Genomic DNA, 16,741 nt, shown 5'->3' with positions numbered 1-16,741 from the left:
CGTCGCGGCGGCGAAAAAACACGTTAAATTGAAATGCGCCTCAACACGGCAGTGGCAGCAATAGCAGCCAGAAAAAAACTCGTATATTGGCATTACCTTTCAGGCAATTGCCGCTGTCGCTGTTGCATATTGCGCGTTGCTGCGTCTAAAAATGCATTTCTTCCGCGCTATGCAGGCGCTTTGTCGACGGCTGTTGCTATGTTGCTATGCCTGCAATGCAATGCCAATGTTGTTGCTGCTTCGGATGCTGTTGTCGAACAACAATTCAAAACGAGATTGTTCCCAATCAACTGCTTCCAAACTGTAGCTCTGCGACAGCCGCAGTAGCCTAGGCCAGGCCGGCATTTATAAGTCTGCCAATAAGCGACCATTGGTCGGTCATTACGTGTCTTCTGACTGTTGTTGAGCTCTGGTTGTAGTGGCTGGCTTGCAACGCATTTGCCGGCATTTTTTTGAATTTCTGTTTTTTTTCTTTCGCTTGTGAAGCAACCAATTTTAGCAACCGGCCAACGCATTGCAGCATTGCGCGGTGCTGCGCTTTTTCGCGATTGAATTTTTTTTCTTGTCTTTCACAAGCATGAGCGCGCGCGCGTTCGCCTTTTGGCGGCCTTTTTGGCTTCTTTTGACTTTGGTTTGACTTGGCCGGGAATGGCAGTTGCTGATCATACTAAATTCAAATTGTCTGCGTTGCTGCATGTACCGTCTACGGATTTCTCATACGACTAGGCTTTATGAATAGACATTCGTATTGCAGGTTTATTTTTAGATGTCACTAATGCGAAATGCAATTGTTAAAATATTTACTGATAATAGTTTTGCACTACTTTGCTCACTTTTACACGAAAGTATATATTATTCAGTTAACGTTCAACAATTAAGGTGGGCCGGGTTAATTCAATAAGCTAATATGCTAAGCTCTCTAAGATTGTATAGGAATTTGTGTGTTAACAAAATATTTAGTGACATTATTATTAAAAGAAATGTTAGCAAAAACAGATTCATATTTTTGGTTATCCATTTTACATCTCGTAACTAACATAAACTACCTAAAATTTCTTTCAAAGAGTTGGGAATTGATGGGGTTAATAAAGAAATATTTTTCATATGTTAGCAAAAGAAATATTAGCAAAAACACAATTATATTTAGCCATTGTTCATTAAGGGGTTACATCTAGTTAGAAGCCCTGAAAAATGAGGTTTTTAAAAAAATTTTCCTGAGAAAACTTCTGAATTAATTGTTTTAAGCCTTTGTACACATATTATGGTAACTTTGAATAATATTTAAAAAAATTTTATTTGCAAGAATAACAGTTTTTATAGCTGCTACAGCAGATTTCCAGGAACCCCTCCAAAAAAAGACGTTTTACGGTGACCACTATATCTCCGAAGTGGATTATCTAAAATGAAAAAACCTAACGGATTTGATTAAAGTATTGTATATTCTTGTAATTAATCGAAGGAATAAGCAAAAAAAAATTTATTGACAAAATGGCGGCTTCTCAAAAAAAAAAATCTTTTTTTTGGAATAGTTTTGGCCTTAAATTGTGTATAAACAAAAAAATGTTTATCGGTTTTAAAAAAGCTTCGATTAAGTACTAGAAAATATAGTTCAGAAGCCGGTGTAAAAATTTCAGACTAACCGGTTTAGCCGTTTCCGAGAAATCGTGGTCACCGACTTTCAAAACACAGTTTTGAGAAAAACAAGGTTAAAGTTTTAAAAGCTAATTTAAAGTGCTCTGACGCGTCGTTACATTTATGCGTATAACTTCAAAAATAATCTTCGGAATGACTTGAAATTTTCATAGTGTTTACTTAAATATATGTACATTACAAAAATGAAATAAAAAAAATCGATTTTTTGAAAATTCTAACTAGATGTAACCCCTTAAATATATTTTGTATGATTTACTGTGGAAATTGTTTTTTATTTATTTTGCTATTTTTTTCTAATTTTGTAGTATTTTTTTATTATTTTGTATTATTTTTTTTCTTATTTTGATTATTTTTTTTTCTTATTTTTTATTATTTTTTGTATTATAATTTTTTTATTTTTTTTATAATTTTTTATAACTGTTTTATAATTTTTCTTATATTTCTAAATTTTTTTTCTATTTTTTTATGTTTTAATATATTTTATTTTTTATAATTTTGTTATATTTTTTTTTAATTTTCTTTTTTAATTTTTGTTTTTTATTTTTTCTTTTAACTATTATTTTTAATTGGTTCTTATTAAAAAATATCCCAGAAATAATACAAAATAACAATTCCACTTATTTTAGGGGAAAACAAATCTCAATTCTAATATTATACTTTGTGAAGTAATTATAACCTTTTTGAGATGAAACCAAAAAAGTTGTCTCCCAAAAAATGCACGCACATAATAATGACTTTTATAAAAAGGTTACGAAAGTGTTACTAGAATCTTTTTTCTTTTAATTATTAAAATTACTCATAGCGGCATAAACATTCCCCATAAATGTTTGAGAAATGCTGCCGGAGTGACAGTCCAGTTATAAGCACTTTGGTGCATTTGTAGGGGAAATAGGCTGCAACAAAAGGTATACGGTGGGCCATGTAAAATTTGCTTTTTGAATCGGCTATAAAAAAACTAATCAATATTTTTTCAAACTTTTTTTTTTATTTTGAAGATTGAACATTGGCCTTTATGAATGAAAAATAATATCGTTCAAATGACTGCCACGACTGGCTTTACAGTAGGCCATTCGATCAACCCAATTTTTAAGCACATTTTCGATTGTTTGGGCTCCAATTTCATGAATGGCAACTTCGATTTCGTGTTTTAAAGCATCAATCGTCTCTGGATGGTTCGCATAGCATTTGTCCTTAACGGCTCCCCTCAAAAAATAGTCCAACGGGCTTAAATCACAGCTCCGAGGCGGCCAATTGATATCGGAATTCCGGCTGATTATTCGGTTTTCAAAAACGGTAGCCAAAAGTTCGAGTGTAACTTTGGCAGTGTGACAAGTTGCACCGTCCTGTTGAAACCAAATGTCGTCCATGTCATTCTCTTCAATTTTTGGAAACAAAAACTCGTTGAGCATCTCACGGTAACGCTCGCCCTTTACTGCAACCGCGGCTCCTCGCTCATTTTCGAAAAAAAAATGGCCCGATGATGCCGCCAGACCAAAAACCACAGCCAACCAGTGACTCGTTGTGGATGCATTTGCTTCTCTACAGTAACGTGTGGATTTTCTGAGTCCGAAATCCGACAATTTTGCTTATTGACGTAGCCACCGATGTGAAAATGAGCTCCATCAGAAAAGAAGAAGAAGACTCACCACTTTGGAAATAGGTTTTCAATATTTCCCAATTTTGTACAAGCGCATAGCGTCCCATTTCGTAAACGTCAAACCTTTAAGTAAATTATGAACACATTTGACATGAAATTTGTGTTACCTTTCTCAAAACAATAGGTGGTTCGAAAAGCAAACGCTATATGGCCCACCCTGTATAAATTTTATTTTTGAGGTTAGAAAAATCGATCCAGTTGACCATTGCTGGTTAAAAATTACAATCGCGGAAGTGCACAGGCTTGAAACTCCGTGCACGAAACACCTATTGATAGAATAGGTTTTCTTAAAAGCGGTCGCTCCTGGGCAGGCAATGGCAAATCTTCGAGTGCATTTGTGACACGAAAAAGCTCATGTTGTTGTTGTTGTTGTAGCAGCATAAACAATCCCCGTGCATATACGAGGAATGCTGCTGAAGAGACAGTCCTTGGCCGGATATAAATCCGGGTCGTTCCGGTTATCTAGAACCGACTGTCGTGGGAACGTGAAAAAGCTCCTTACTCGGAACGGGTGTAAGCGCCAATTATGTATATACATACATATGTATATAACAGTAGAAAAATTGTTTGTGGAACCTAGACGTTCCGACAGTTATAAAGATAATTCATTTTTAAGCAGCTGCCGTTAGCTTCGTTTCGTGCAAATTGATTGCGCTGAATTCGATTTTTTTGGTTTTACTATTTGAGTGAAGCGTAGCTTATAATATTATATTTTAATGAAAATCAACGTCACCGAATTGAGAAGTTACGTCGAATCATTTGTCAAATTTTACCGTAATTACCAGTGCTCAAAACTGGTAACTCCAATTTGGAACTCTAAAAATGGATATAACAACTGATAAATATTTATGGGAATCCTGCAAGCGAAGAGAAATTGGAGCTTCAAAATGACAATTAATTTTTTGAGAAGCTGAAAATTCCAGGAAAGCTGATTACAATTTTTAAGAATCTTAAATTTGCATGGATATTAATATTTGGAATGGTTTACAAATTTTACATTGGAGCTTCTTCGGTATTTTTCTTGACGCTTTGTTTAGCAAAATAATAGTTTGTAATTCTGCGGTTACTCATTGAAAGATAATTTTTAAAATTCTTTATTGCAAATACTAAGAATTCTAATTAACATTTTATATTTGGTGGGTTGCGGTATTGTCGTCGTCCTTGTCGACGATCTTCGAGTTGTTTTTCTAGTCTTACGAAGAATCTTTCCTTTTGCTGTTGCTGCCGCAGTTTGCTTGTCTAGAATTTTATAGCACCAGGTTATTCCCAAATTTTTGTTAGCATTTAGAATAAATGTAATTTTTTTTTACTTACGAAAAAGTATGTACCTAAGTACATTAAAAAGTCAAATTAGTAATCTTTACAATTTAAGTCAATCTGTAAATTTACGAACTACTGCATCTCATTCCGCACATGACACTCATCTATAACCATAGCATTTAGCTTTTGCGCGTTTCCTTCTACATTCAAAATCAAACATACACTTGTTTAGGCCTAAACCTTCACCAAGCAGTACGACACCCCTTCAAATACCAAACTCGCCAATAGTTGATGACTGACCGGGTGTCGTTGGCAGCACCAGCAGCAGCCAAAGGCTAAGAAACGCACGCCGCGTCAGCTAGAAGCAGGCGAGGCGAACATCTGAAGGAACATTCTAAGTGCTACAACTTCTCACTGTTGAATGTGGTAATGACTGTGCGAGGGGAAATAGCATGAAACGACTGTTGCGACAGAGGCACAGCAGCCGAAACGGCTGAAAGATGGGGGAAAATTAAATAGTGTAGTGGCCTGTTGAACGCGTGTGCAATAGCCTGCCATTGTCAGAAAAATGCTTTACCTAAAAGCTTGAGGGAGGCAGTTGGTGGAGTCTGTGAAACAATAGCACGCAAACAGCGCGCAGCAGCGACACCATTATCCTCCGCAGCATTCGACGACGACCACCATTTGCGAGGCAAAAGTAGATGAAGGCAAAGAAATAAGAAAGAATAAGAGTCGAGTTAAACCAACAATGGTAGCCAAGAGAGCAAGCTACAACAACAAATTTACTTTGTTTTTTTTTTTTTTTGTTCTGTGTTGGCAGCATCGGCAGCAACAGAATGGACCAGAAAGTGAGGTAGCCAAACATTCAGCTAGTCTCAGTGTCGAAACGGGGAACTTCTGTATACGGTGTGTGTATGTGTGAGTCGCTCTTTCGATACTCCATCGGTAGGTTGGTTGTTTTGCACATCTCACAAACGGCATAACAAACTAACCAACCGCCCAACGAATAAACGCTCGGTTAGTAACAAATGTTTTAAACTAAGCCTACGTGCAATCAAACCATTTTGTTGGAGCAACCAACAGACTCGGCAATGAAACGTCAAACTGACTAACAGTGGTTAATACGCCGCTACAAACAATGCGAGAAATTAAAATAATGTTTCTTATTGAAAAAAAAAAAAAAAAATAAATAATAATATTGCGAGCAAAGGTGCTGTTTGCTATCACTGCAGTCTCCAAGCTCAGCTCCATTTTTATGTTCTACCTCAAAAATACAAACCACCTCTGCTATCGCAGCCTTCAGGTACATAGGCTCTTTGCCGTGACTACTTCCCCACGTCATTTTATTCCACCGCATCCCAATTTTTTTTTTCTTCGCATTTCAGCAACAAAGTTCATTTCTCTTTCAACTCTCCCACTCACTCCTCTATATTCATTTCCCCAACCATTTAAAACGTCATCACGCCGCCATGCTATTTTCGTATGTGTGTCTATATATAAAGCTAATACTTGTTTGGGTGTGTATATATATATTTATTTATCGTAACTTTTGAGCGAAGGCAGTAAAGGTCGAGAATGAGTGGTAAAGAAGGCGCAAAAAGTGTGATGAGGTGTGGTGTGTTGGTTGGCAAAGACCGTCAATGGCGTCGCAGCTATGCTTACCTGCAAAAAAATTAATGTTAGTTCGTTTTTGTTTTTGCATAAATTCGTATGTTTTTGCACAGTTTTATATTTTTAGTTTCTAAGCCGTATTTTTATTTTAACCGTGCGCTTGCTTTCCTTATGCTATATTTTCGCCGTTGGTGATAAACTCGTATGGAGCACGAAGAAGCTCTACTTTACTCGGCGTATGCTGCTCTCGTTCAGTGTGCAGCGCGCCCACACGTTTTTGTTTTTTTGTTTTTTTTGTTTTACATTAACATAAATTGGTGGTTTTTGGTCTCCTGTGAGCTACTGCGGCGCATGCGTTTGCCTAGCCTCTGTGCGGATGGTGCTTTTATGCTGATGCTGCTGCCTTCTGCTGGAGCCACTGCTCGCCCAAATGTGAAATGTGAACCATGACCATGCCAAAGAATGAAAAATTACAGCACAGCACAAATCGCAATCAAGCGAAAAAGCACCACGCGACGGTTGCCCCACGATTCAGCATCGGTCAGTTAGCAATTCAGGCAATGCATGGTGAATTCTCCAAAAATGTTAAAGCAAACAAAAAAAAGGAATTGTATATTTTTTTATTTTATTTTATTTTATTAATCTTGCTCTTGGCTTTTGTGCTCGGGGCTAGTTCGCCAATTTGATTATTGTATTCGCATGTACTGTGCGTGCTATTGTTCCGCTGGTCAACGTCAAGTACGTGCACTTATACATACATATATACTCTCTCTATATACATATATACTTATATAGTGAAGTTCGTGCATTGCTCCAGCGCCCAATTTTCATGATTGGAAAATAGTTGTCTAGTGCTGCGAGCGCTCCTTTTTGTGAAACCCGTAGGAAGCGTGTGCCAGCATAAGTGCAAGGTGTTCAACGTGGCTGAAGCCTTGGTGCTTTTGTTTTTTTTTTTTTGGTTCTCTTGCTTCTTATACATATTTTCTTGCCCGCCATTTATAAATCAAGAAATCCGGTTTTTGTATATTTTTTTCGGATAATAAAGAGCTTAAAATAGAATTCAGTCAGCGAAGATTAATCGTACGTTGCTGAGGCTGGGTTGATTATTAAATCTGTGAGAGTATTAGAGTTTTAATAATCTATAAATATGATAAATATATATTGTAGAATAAGGCTTAGCCCGAAGAATGCTAAATTCCTGTGCTCATGACACACAACTCTGTCAATGCGGGTGCTTTTTTAAGAGCTGGAGAACTTAAAGTGATAATAAAAAAAAAAATCTCAGGAATGATTTTTTTTCATATGACCTGGTAGATAATTTCACGATATTTTTTTTTTTAATATAATATCCGGCATATGTCCGTCGCGGCTACGAGTTATGTGGTCCATTCGATCAGTCCAAGTTTTGACTTCTTTTAGTAATAAATCTGAAATAAATACATATAACTAAGTAATAAATCTAAATGAGCCCATTCGCAAACGATGGTAATTCGGCTTCAATTCTTGCACGAACTGTATTTTATAGGCACATAAGACAAGCTCCTTATGTAAAATTCTCTACGTAGTCGAAGGAAAAGGGCCAACAAGTTGAGAATTACAGCGAATCGACATTTCAGTCTCTTCTTCAACACTTCGCTCTGTAAACTTCGCGAACAGAGTTTTTTTTAAGTAAATTGCCCCAATTTCGAAGCGTTGTTCGGTTCTGGCGTTAAACGCCGCAGATTTAAAATAATAGTACTAGATGGGATTTGAAATGTTAGTAGTTATGTATCGCAGCAGTAGGAAAGTTTATTCGAAATGTAAATTAAAAACGATAGCACATCAACATTTCCACCAGTTTTCACTATATTTCCTTTTTTTTAAGTTCATTTTTCTTATGAAACAAAATAAAAATTGTTCAACAAAAATCAAGGCGCATTCATTAAAGCTGATGGACATTGGAATGTCACGAATGCCAGAAGAAAATATAAAAAAAATCGACAGAAAAGGACGAACTGCGTTAAACAGCCGACATTCATTTGAAGATAGAAGCATGTGACGATAGTGCTAATATAACGGCTTTTCGTTATTTAATTTTGTGCTGACAGCCGAATGTACACGGCAAAAAAAAAACAAAACAAATCAGCCGATCTACTGCTATCACCTGTAATAGATTCTCCTTGATAAAAACCATATAAATTAAAGTTTTCGAACTTTATACAAAAATTTCACAAACCTTTCATTCCATTTCCAGGGTTTTTAATTAGAATTTCTAGAGAAATTTTAGGAATGCAGTTTCTGGTAAAAAATTATAATAAAGGGCAAGTTCGAAGTTGCTAATAAATCGCGTTGTTTTTTTATAATTTTTTTCCTTGACAATGTTGCGCATTTTCCCCATTTAAAAAACCATGCATTCGATGCTATGGAGAAAATATAAAACTACATACCAAACATTTTTCTAGATACTCTAAATAAAAGCTATGGAAATGCATTGAAAAGTATATAAAATTTTCCTAATTTTTTTGCCAAACTGGTTAAAACATTGATGTGCTATCGCTTATTGTTGTTGCTATAGCAGTTCATTCTATGTCGCAGGTTGTAGTTGCGCAGACTTTTCATTCGTAGTTTAGTATTTAGTAAACGGGCTTAAAAATGCAGAACGTAGCCATTTGAACTCTCGCATAAGCCTAGAAAAAAAATCTGAAACATCTTCGAAGTATTAGCTATAACTTCTGAACTTGAATAAACCTATAGTTGAGCGATACGAGAAGGCTTATTTAACCCTAAAGTAACTTGTAAAAGAGTCTTAAGTAAGAAGTGAGGACTCTTTCCCCACATAGTACCTACCAACTTTCTCTTATATGGAGTGATATGCTGCTGCTGCTGGCACGTTTTGAGTAAGTTAGTCAGTCCTAATTTCTGTTTTCTTTTTTGTATATTAAATGAATCATCGTCGCGAATAACTTTTTTTTAAATGTCAAAGTTGTAAATTTACAGGGAAAGAAAATCATGTTTTTTATGAAGCGCATAAAGACATTTAAAATACTTAGTTTTGCCATAAATTCTGTAACAAATTTTACAATGCATACGACGAAAACGAGTTCGCGAAAAAAAGTTCCGTTATTTTTGCTTTTGTTGCATTGTCTCCGCATAAACTACACTCAGTTTCGTGGCAAATTTCGCTGGTTAAGGGGGGAAGCTGGTCTAGAGCGCAAAAAATGGGCATATTTTATCAATTTATTTTGACTCAACAAAGGAATCAATCGAAAATCTGTGAAATAGGTTTAATAATATAGCTTTCATGGTACAAATACAAAATTTTTCGTCTGAATTAATTTCAAAATGGCCGCTGTCCAGCAGTTCTCCTAAGGCTCCTTTTTTTTCTAGTGGGTCCATTGCCGAAGACGTAAACTCCTTAATTTTTGTCCTGGATCAAAAAATAAAATTTTTTTAGTTTCTATATAACAACAGAAAGAGACGTACGTAGGATTTTTTCGATATTTTGTTTTTTCGCGAAATGGTGCACGTTTGAACAAAAAGTTACAATTTTCACTATAAAGAACGACATAAAATTGTTGATTAAAAAAAAAACTATGAATATAAATAAAAAATCCTACGTACGTCTCCGGAGAAAGGTATTTCGAATGTATTGTCAAAATTTCGTAAGAATCGGTAAAGATTTGTTCGAGTTATGTCTTCGGCCAGTTTAAAAAAAGTGATTTCGAGAAAAACGCGTTTAAAGTTGTAAGTATTGTAAAATCATACCTGCGAGGCACTGCCGTCGAATGAAACATTTGGGCATTTAGACATTTTTGCTGGCATCCCTCATTTGGTATATTATTTCTAAGACCCTAAAGCACCTTTTAAGACAAAAAAAAATTTTTCGATTTTTTCAAAATTCTAGACCAGCTTCCCCCCTTAACAATGGAGTGGGAGCTAAGGAAAAAATATTATAACTTCGTATCTATAACGGACTTAACTTGTAACAGAACTTAAATTGGAAAGAGGATTTACAAGTTTTAATAATGGAACGTAAAAAGCGAACGTTTTTCCACTAAACGTAACAGCTGCGATGATTCCAATATACAGCTTAATTTGTAGAAGTGGATATTTAGAAAAAAAACGGCGAATGAGACTTATGAATGTACGCCATTTTTAATCTTCTTGCTCTAAAATTCGCTAGGATGACAGCAATTCACTTGGAGACAGATTTGGGCTACCGAGACCTACTTCAAATATTTAGTATTCTTCTGGAAGCAACTTCCTGTTTAGTTTCTTTCCGGTTGCCCGGTTGCTTCGCTTAGCTTTAATAGCGGGTTATGTTAGACAGTCGCGCTCGGCAGGCATTGGCATATCTCCAATTGCAGTTTGTAAGGAAAAATCAGATAAAAATGAACTGACTTACCGCTTGACTCTGAGTTCTGCTTAAAGGTTCGCTAAAAGTTAACCTTTAAAATATATAAAACGTACTATTATATTATACAAGGTGGCGCAAAATTAATCACCCTATCGGAAGATGCCTATTTTTTGCACATAATACATTTTTATGTCAATCATATTTGACACTGACTTAGTTTTCACATGAGTGACTTTGAATTAGAAGACCACTGCAGTATACTAGAGCAACCCGCATGTGTGTATGTATATCCGGCCAAAGAGTGTCGCCCCCGTTCATGTATGGGAAATTTTTATGCTGCCATAACAACAACAATTATTAGAGTGCAAAAGGTCAACATAAAGATGTCCATCACTCAAAATGGTTTTTCTTTATTTAGTAAAAAAGTTATTCAAAAACAAATTTGGTTGATTAATTGTGTGCCACCTAATATAAGGCATTAGATACCATGCCTTGCCAATTAAAAAAAAATCTTCAAAGCGTCATTATATTTATATTAATATAATATATCTCTCTACACGTCGTCTATATTGCATTTAATACTCGTATATTTATTTTTGCTTATAAAATATCTTTTTAGTCGAAATTAAGCTTTTTTACAAATGAATTTTTCTTGTTCTTTTAATTTCAGTTCTGCATTTCATATATCCGAGTACGTACCGTTTATTTCACAAATACAGCCGGAGGGACTGGCAAAAGTTCGCTTAGTTGGCGTATCAAAAATAAATAAAACAACATTTTACAGTATTTGCTAGAAACCGAGGTTGAACTGAAATATGACAATAACAGAGTGTGCTCAAATTTGTAAAATATTTCAATTATTGTTGTACCATCAGAAACGTTTCCCATCCTTGGCAGGATGCAAATTCGAGTCGTTCCGAAACATGGAATATTCGATTCGCAAAAGTATATACAATACCCGATTTTCATAAGTATCAATACGGAGTACCAAAAAAATACTCAAAATTACTTAGTACCAGACATTAAATTGGAAATTTAGTGCGAATTCATAGCACTCAGTGTGAAGTCCGGAATAAGCATTTTACTTATCCTCAGTGCTGACTTACAGTACTCGAAAGAAGTCAGTACTACATTACTATTAAAACGACTTTAATATATTGTTTGGGGAAAAATAAATCTATTATTTTCTCGGTAGATGGCTGTAGTGATTGACAGATCGATATCTCGTAAAGTATCAATCAAACAATTTAACGTTTGGTAACATTTCACACTAAGAAAATTATTTTTTTCCATTCAATTGAGTTACAGGGTGTCAACAATGGAAGACAAAAACAGAAAATTCGATGCATTTGACAGATTTTCTTTGATAAAGGCGAGATTGCAAGCCAGGCCGCTGAGGTTGTGAAAGGTGCTTATGGTGCCGATACTTTAACAGCTAATTATTGTACGTACAAATTTAGTTTCGTCGATTCCGTTTAGACATTTTGAAGTTAAAGAAAATGTCGAAAATGTCGATAAAATCTCAGTTAATCGAAGTTGACCGGCGTGTTAGTAGTCGTAGCCCTTCACCCAGTAGCTACAGATCGACCCTAAAACAGTTTTAAACAGTTTGCGGAAAAAATTTAAGGATTTATTTTTCCCCAAACTAATATAATTTCTCTGGTACCTGATACCTTTTGAAGTCAGTACTCCTCAATTGATGGCGTTTTTTTATTATTTTATTAAAATCATCTCTTTTTAAGAAATAAATTATCGCCGGATTGGAAATAATCTACCCGTTAAAATAACCGATACCGAAGTAGTGGATTCTCGAAAGTCATTATTAAAAGTCGCAGAACTAAAACTAAAAAATAATAGAATACAATAACAATAAAAAATATTATTATAAAAAGAAAATGATATAATAATAATAAAAAAAATATAATAATAAAAAAATAATATAATAATAAAAAAATAATATAATAAAAAGATAATATATAATAATAAAAAAATATAATAATAAAAAAGTATATAATAATAAAAAAAATATATAATAATAATAAAAATATAATAATAAAAAAATATATATTATAATAATAAAAAATTTATATAATTATAAAAAATATATAATAATAAAAAAATATATAATAATAAAACAAATATAGTAATACAAAAAAATACAATAAAAAAAAATATAATAATATTAATATTAATAAAAAAATAATATAATAACAATAACAAAAAATATATAATAATAAAATAATAATAATAATGAAAAAAAATTCTTGTCATAGAAACATTTTTTTGAAGTTTCGAAGCATAAACGGTTCAACCCCGTTTCCCTTTCCGTATTCAAATATAAGACTTCGAACTGATCACACTTTTAGCGTCGCATTATTGAATAAATATTATTTACCTACATTTTTTTTTGAAAGTGGATCGTTAATTGATAAAACAACACGTGAACATGCTCCTACAGTGCGTACACCCGAAAACATTGCTGCTGTAGCCGAAAATGTGTGTGAACATCCAACAATCTCAACTCGTCATCGTTCTCAAGAATTGAGGAGAAATTGGCATAAATAATTATTATCTTTACAATTCTGTCTGAACAAAGCTAGCGAAATTTTGTCAGTCCCCCCAAATGGAATTTCACCAAATATGCATATAACCTTAAAAATTTATCACCAAATGTTGGTAGCAGCGACAATCAATGTCGTCAATATTCATCATTATAACAAAAAAATATCTCTAACTGCAGCGCGAACACGGCTACCACAAAACGGCTCACGGCAGCGGCGGCGCTAGCGGTGACGGTGTCGGCGTATCCAGACGACATGCGGTTGTCAACAATTATGCAGCAACAACAACAACCATAAGACAAACTACGTACGAACGTTAGTCATAAGCTAAAGCAAAGAAGTCAACTGCGCGGCACAAAAAATACACCTTGATAAGTATTAGAAAGGTTGTTGCAAAACGACATCAAGGAATACGACACCACCACCACCAGCACATACGACCCCTCGACATGTCCGATGCGACACTGTCTTTGTCTGGCTCGCAAAAGCCGGATAGCAATGAAGATGGTGGCGCTCGCGAATTCGTTGAAGGTTGGACACTTGCGCAAACACTTGGCGAGGGCGCCTATGGCGAGTGAGTAGACATAAAAACGCTTTTCATTTTTTATAACAGATACATTGAATTTAACTATTTTTGTTATACGATTTTGCAGTTTTAAACTGAAAGTAACATAAATGATTTTGTGCACCCGAGCGTTGAACTGAAGTGATTGTGGCCTGCATTATTGAAATCTCGTTGTGCCAGCATAGCATATTTTTTTACACATTTTCGCATTGTAAATGCTACATAATTTCATTATAAGAATAGTGTATTCATGTTTACACATTTCGCGAAAACACGAAAACTCATCCAATTATGCGCATGCGCTGCATTTTCTATGCCATGCTCCAACATTGCAAAACTAATTTCCTTTTGCTATATGAATTTGGCAGATAACGCTATTTAACTTAACTGCCAAAAATTTAAGACTTTTCTACCTTTTCGCCAATTTCAAGCGTTTCCAAAGAATTGCCAATTCTATTAGCAGCAAATCTCAACTTGACTGCCAATTTTTTTATATTTGTATTATTACCACTTTCTCTTCTTTTTTGTTCATTATGGAATTTGCCATTCGGTACATACATTTTTTGCATTTGCAACCCCCACGCAAACACAATAAGCGCAACAAAAGCTGCAGGACAAACAACAGACAAACATTTGTATGTATGTATGTACACGCATATTGGCATACAATGTTGTAGGTACGATATTAGTACCGAATACGGATTATACGAGCGACCTGCTGCCGGAGTCCGCAACGTTCCTCTACATACATACATATGTACATACGTACTTGGTTGTAGTAACAACTCGTATTTTGCATGTCAGTCGGTCGGTTACGGAGTCGGGAACCTGCTGTATTTTGTTATACGTTACTACACTGTTTGTTCCCTGGCTAGCATTCGCAGCAGTCCGTCCGCATATCCAGAGTCTTCCTCATTGTTGCGCTCCAATCCAGCAGCATTTCATTTGTGGAGCACGATATAGCACGAGTAGTGCACACTTTTTTATTCTAGTCACCCTTTTTACTTTCTTACTCTTTTCTATTTTTTTCTTTTTTTTCCTTTTTCCATTTTTTAATTTTTTTCTGGTTTAACCCTTCTTCTTTTTAATTTCTCTTCTCTTCACTTTTTTCAGAGTTAAATTGTTGATTAATCGTCAAACCGGCGAGGCTGTTGCTATGAAAATGGTCGATTTGAAAAAGCATCCGGATGCGATGCTCTCCGTACGCAAAGAAGTTTGTATTCAAAAGCTGCTGCAGGACAAACATATTCTACGCTATTTCGGCAAACGTTCGCACGACGGTGTGGAATATTTGTTTTTGGAATATGCAGCCGGTGGTGAATTGTTTGACAGAATTGGTGAGTAATAAAACAATTAGTGGTTTGCATGAAATTCCTGCATAAAAAAGTGTGAAGTATTTTTACTTGTTTTGAAAGTTCTATTAAAAAAGGAAATGGGTTCGAAAATCACCAAAAAATTCGTATTGAATTGTTTGTGATCAATTAATAACTTCGAGAGAGTTTAACACTTCATAAAATTGCAAATTCGTTATTTCATCAAGCAAAAAAAAAACATTACATTGTTGTTGTTGTAGCAGCATAAACATTCTCCCCATACATCTACGGGAATGCTGCTGAAGTGACAGTCGTTGGCCAGATACAAATCTGGGTCGTTCCGGTTTTTCCAGATTATTTGGCAAATCTGAAAATATCCTCTAGTTTGGCAGCACGAATATTACTCATTCTCATGATATTGGAACCTAAAATTCGTAGCCTTGCTCTAGTAGAGGCAGGAGAGCCACAGAAAAAATTCTCAGTGCTATCCGTCTCCTCTTAGCAAGACAATCAAATCTGGTCCTCAATTATTCCAATGTTGGTCATATGCTGACCCTATTTTGGTCGTGTCCTGTAATAATACGGACCATCAACCGAACGTATTTTCTTCTAAGCTTTAGAAGAAAGTTCGACAGTTTCCTTTTCGAGCTTTTCACAAAACACTTCCCAGTTCTGCAGTAAATTGTATACATAGTCACTGATCCAATTCATGATTCCTGTAGAAATGATTCCGATTATTGGTTCTGGTCCCTGTGGGGTAACCGCTGATCCACAGTTGGCCAATTCATTGGCAATTCAGTGCCATCTTACGTATTTTAGACTTAGCTCTTTACTTCTAAGCTCTTCTTTGATAGCGTGTTGTCCCATAGCAAGGCGGGATTCGGATTCTATTAATAAAGTTTTTTTTTTACACCGAGCTAATAATCGAACAAAATTGATATGTTTACGTTAGAGAGATAAAGCTATTAAATGCGTTTTTTTCTTGGCGGAAATATTTGGTTATTCTTCAACGCTTCGGGATAAATTTTAAAATAAAACATTTTCAATTTTTTTTTTCATCAGAATTTTAAAATTAAATTTTTTGTATTTTTTTATCAGAAACATTTTAAATTTAAAGTTTTTGTATAGTTTTTTTTTTTTTGTTTTTTTTATCAAAAAAATTTTTAATTACATTTGTTGTAATATATTTTTTGCATCAAAAACATTATTAAATTTAATTTTTTTTAATTTTCATTCAATTTTTTTTTCAATTAAATTTTTTTGTATTTTTTCATGAGAAAAATTTTAGAATAAAAGTTTTTGTATTTTTTTTTCATCAAAAAGTTTTTATTTATTTTTTTTAATAAAAAAAATTCTAAAATTAAATGCTTTGTAATTTTTTCATTAGAAATATTTTAAAATTAAATTTTGTATTTTTTAAATAAAATTGTTTTGTATTTTTTCATCAAAAATTTTTTTGTATTTTTTCGTCAGAAAAATTTTAAAATTAATTTTTTTGTATTTTTTCCCATCAAAAAATTTTTTTGTATATATTTTTTTTATCAGAAACATTTTAAAATAAAAATGTTTGTATGTTCTTTGTTGTTTCATTAAAACAATTATAAAATTAAATTTTTTGTATGTTTTTTTTTTTCATCAGAAAATTTTTTTGTATATATTGTTTTTTATCAGAAACATTTTAAAATTAAATTTTTTGTACGTTTTTCTATGTTTCTTCATCAAAAACCTCTAAAATTAAATGTTAATTTTTTAAATAAAATTTTTATGTATTTTTCTCATCAACAA

The 16,741-nt window shown here is 34.1% G+C and overlaps 1 protein-coding gene across 2 annotated transcripts in view; it reads left to right on the top strand.

Moving 5' to 3' along the window:
* LOC129249321 (serine/threonine-protein kinase grp) overlaps window positions 1–16,741 on the top strand; it is a 71,987-nt gene that overhangs the window by 17,393 nt on the left and 37,853 nt on the right. For both annotated transcript variants that reach the window (XM_054889068.1, XM_054889070.1), the window contains 3 exons: window positions 11,188–11,208; window positions 13,258–13,652; window positions 14,757–14,980. In XM_054889068.1, the coding sequence (XP_054745043.1) occupies window positions 13,528–13,652; window positions 14,757–14,980 (349 nt within the window). In that variant the 5' untranslated portion in view covers window positions 11,188–11,208; window positions 13,258–13,527. The remainder of the gene's footprint in view (window positions 1–11,187; window positions 11,209–13,257; window positions 13,653–14,756; window positions 14,981–16,741) is intronic.

This window comes from Anastrepha obliqua, chromosome 5 (genome assembly GCF_027943255.1).
Source record: "Anastrepha obliqua isolate idAnaObli1 chromosome 5, idAnaObli1_1.0, whole genome shotgun sequence".
NCBI classification, from domain to species: domain Eukaryota; kingdom Metazoa; phylum Arthropoda; class Insecta; order Diptera; family Tephritidae; genus Anastrepha; species Anastrepha obliqua.
This window is presented reverse-complemented; position numbering and strand designations above follow the sequence as displayed.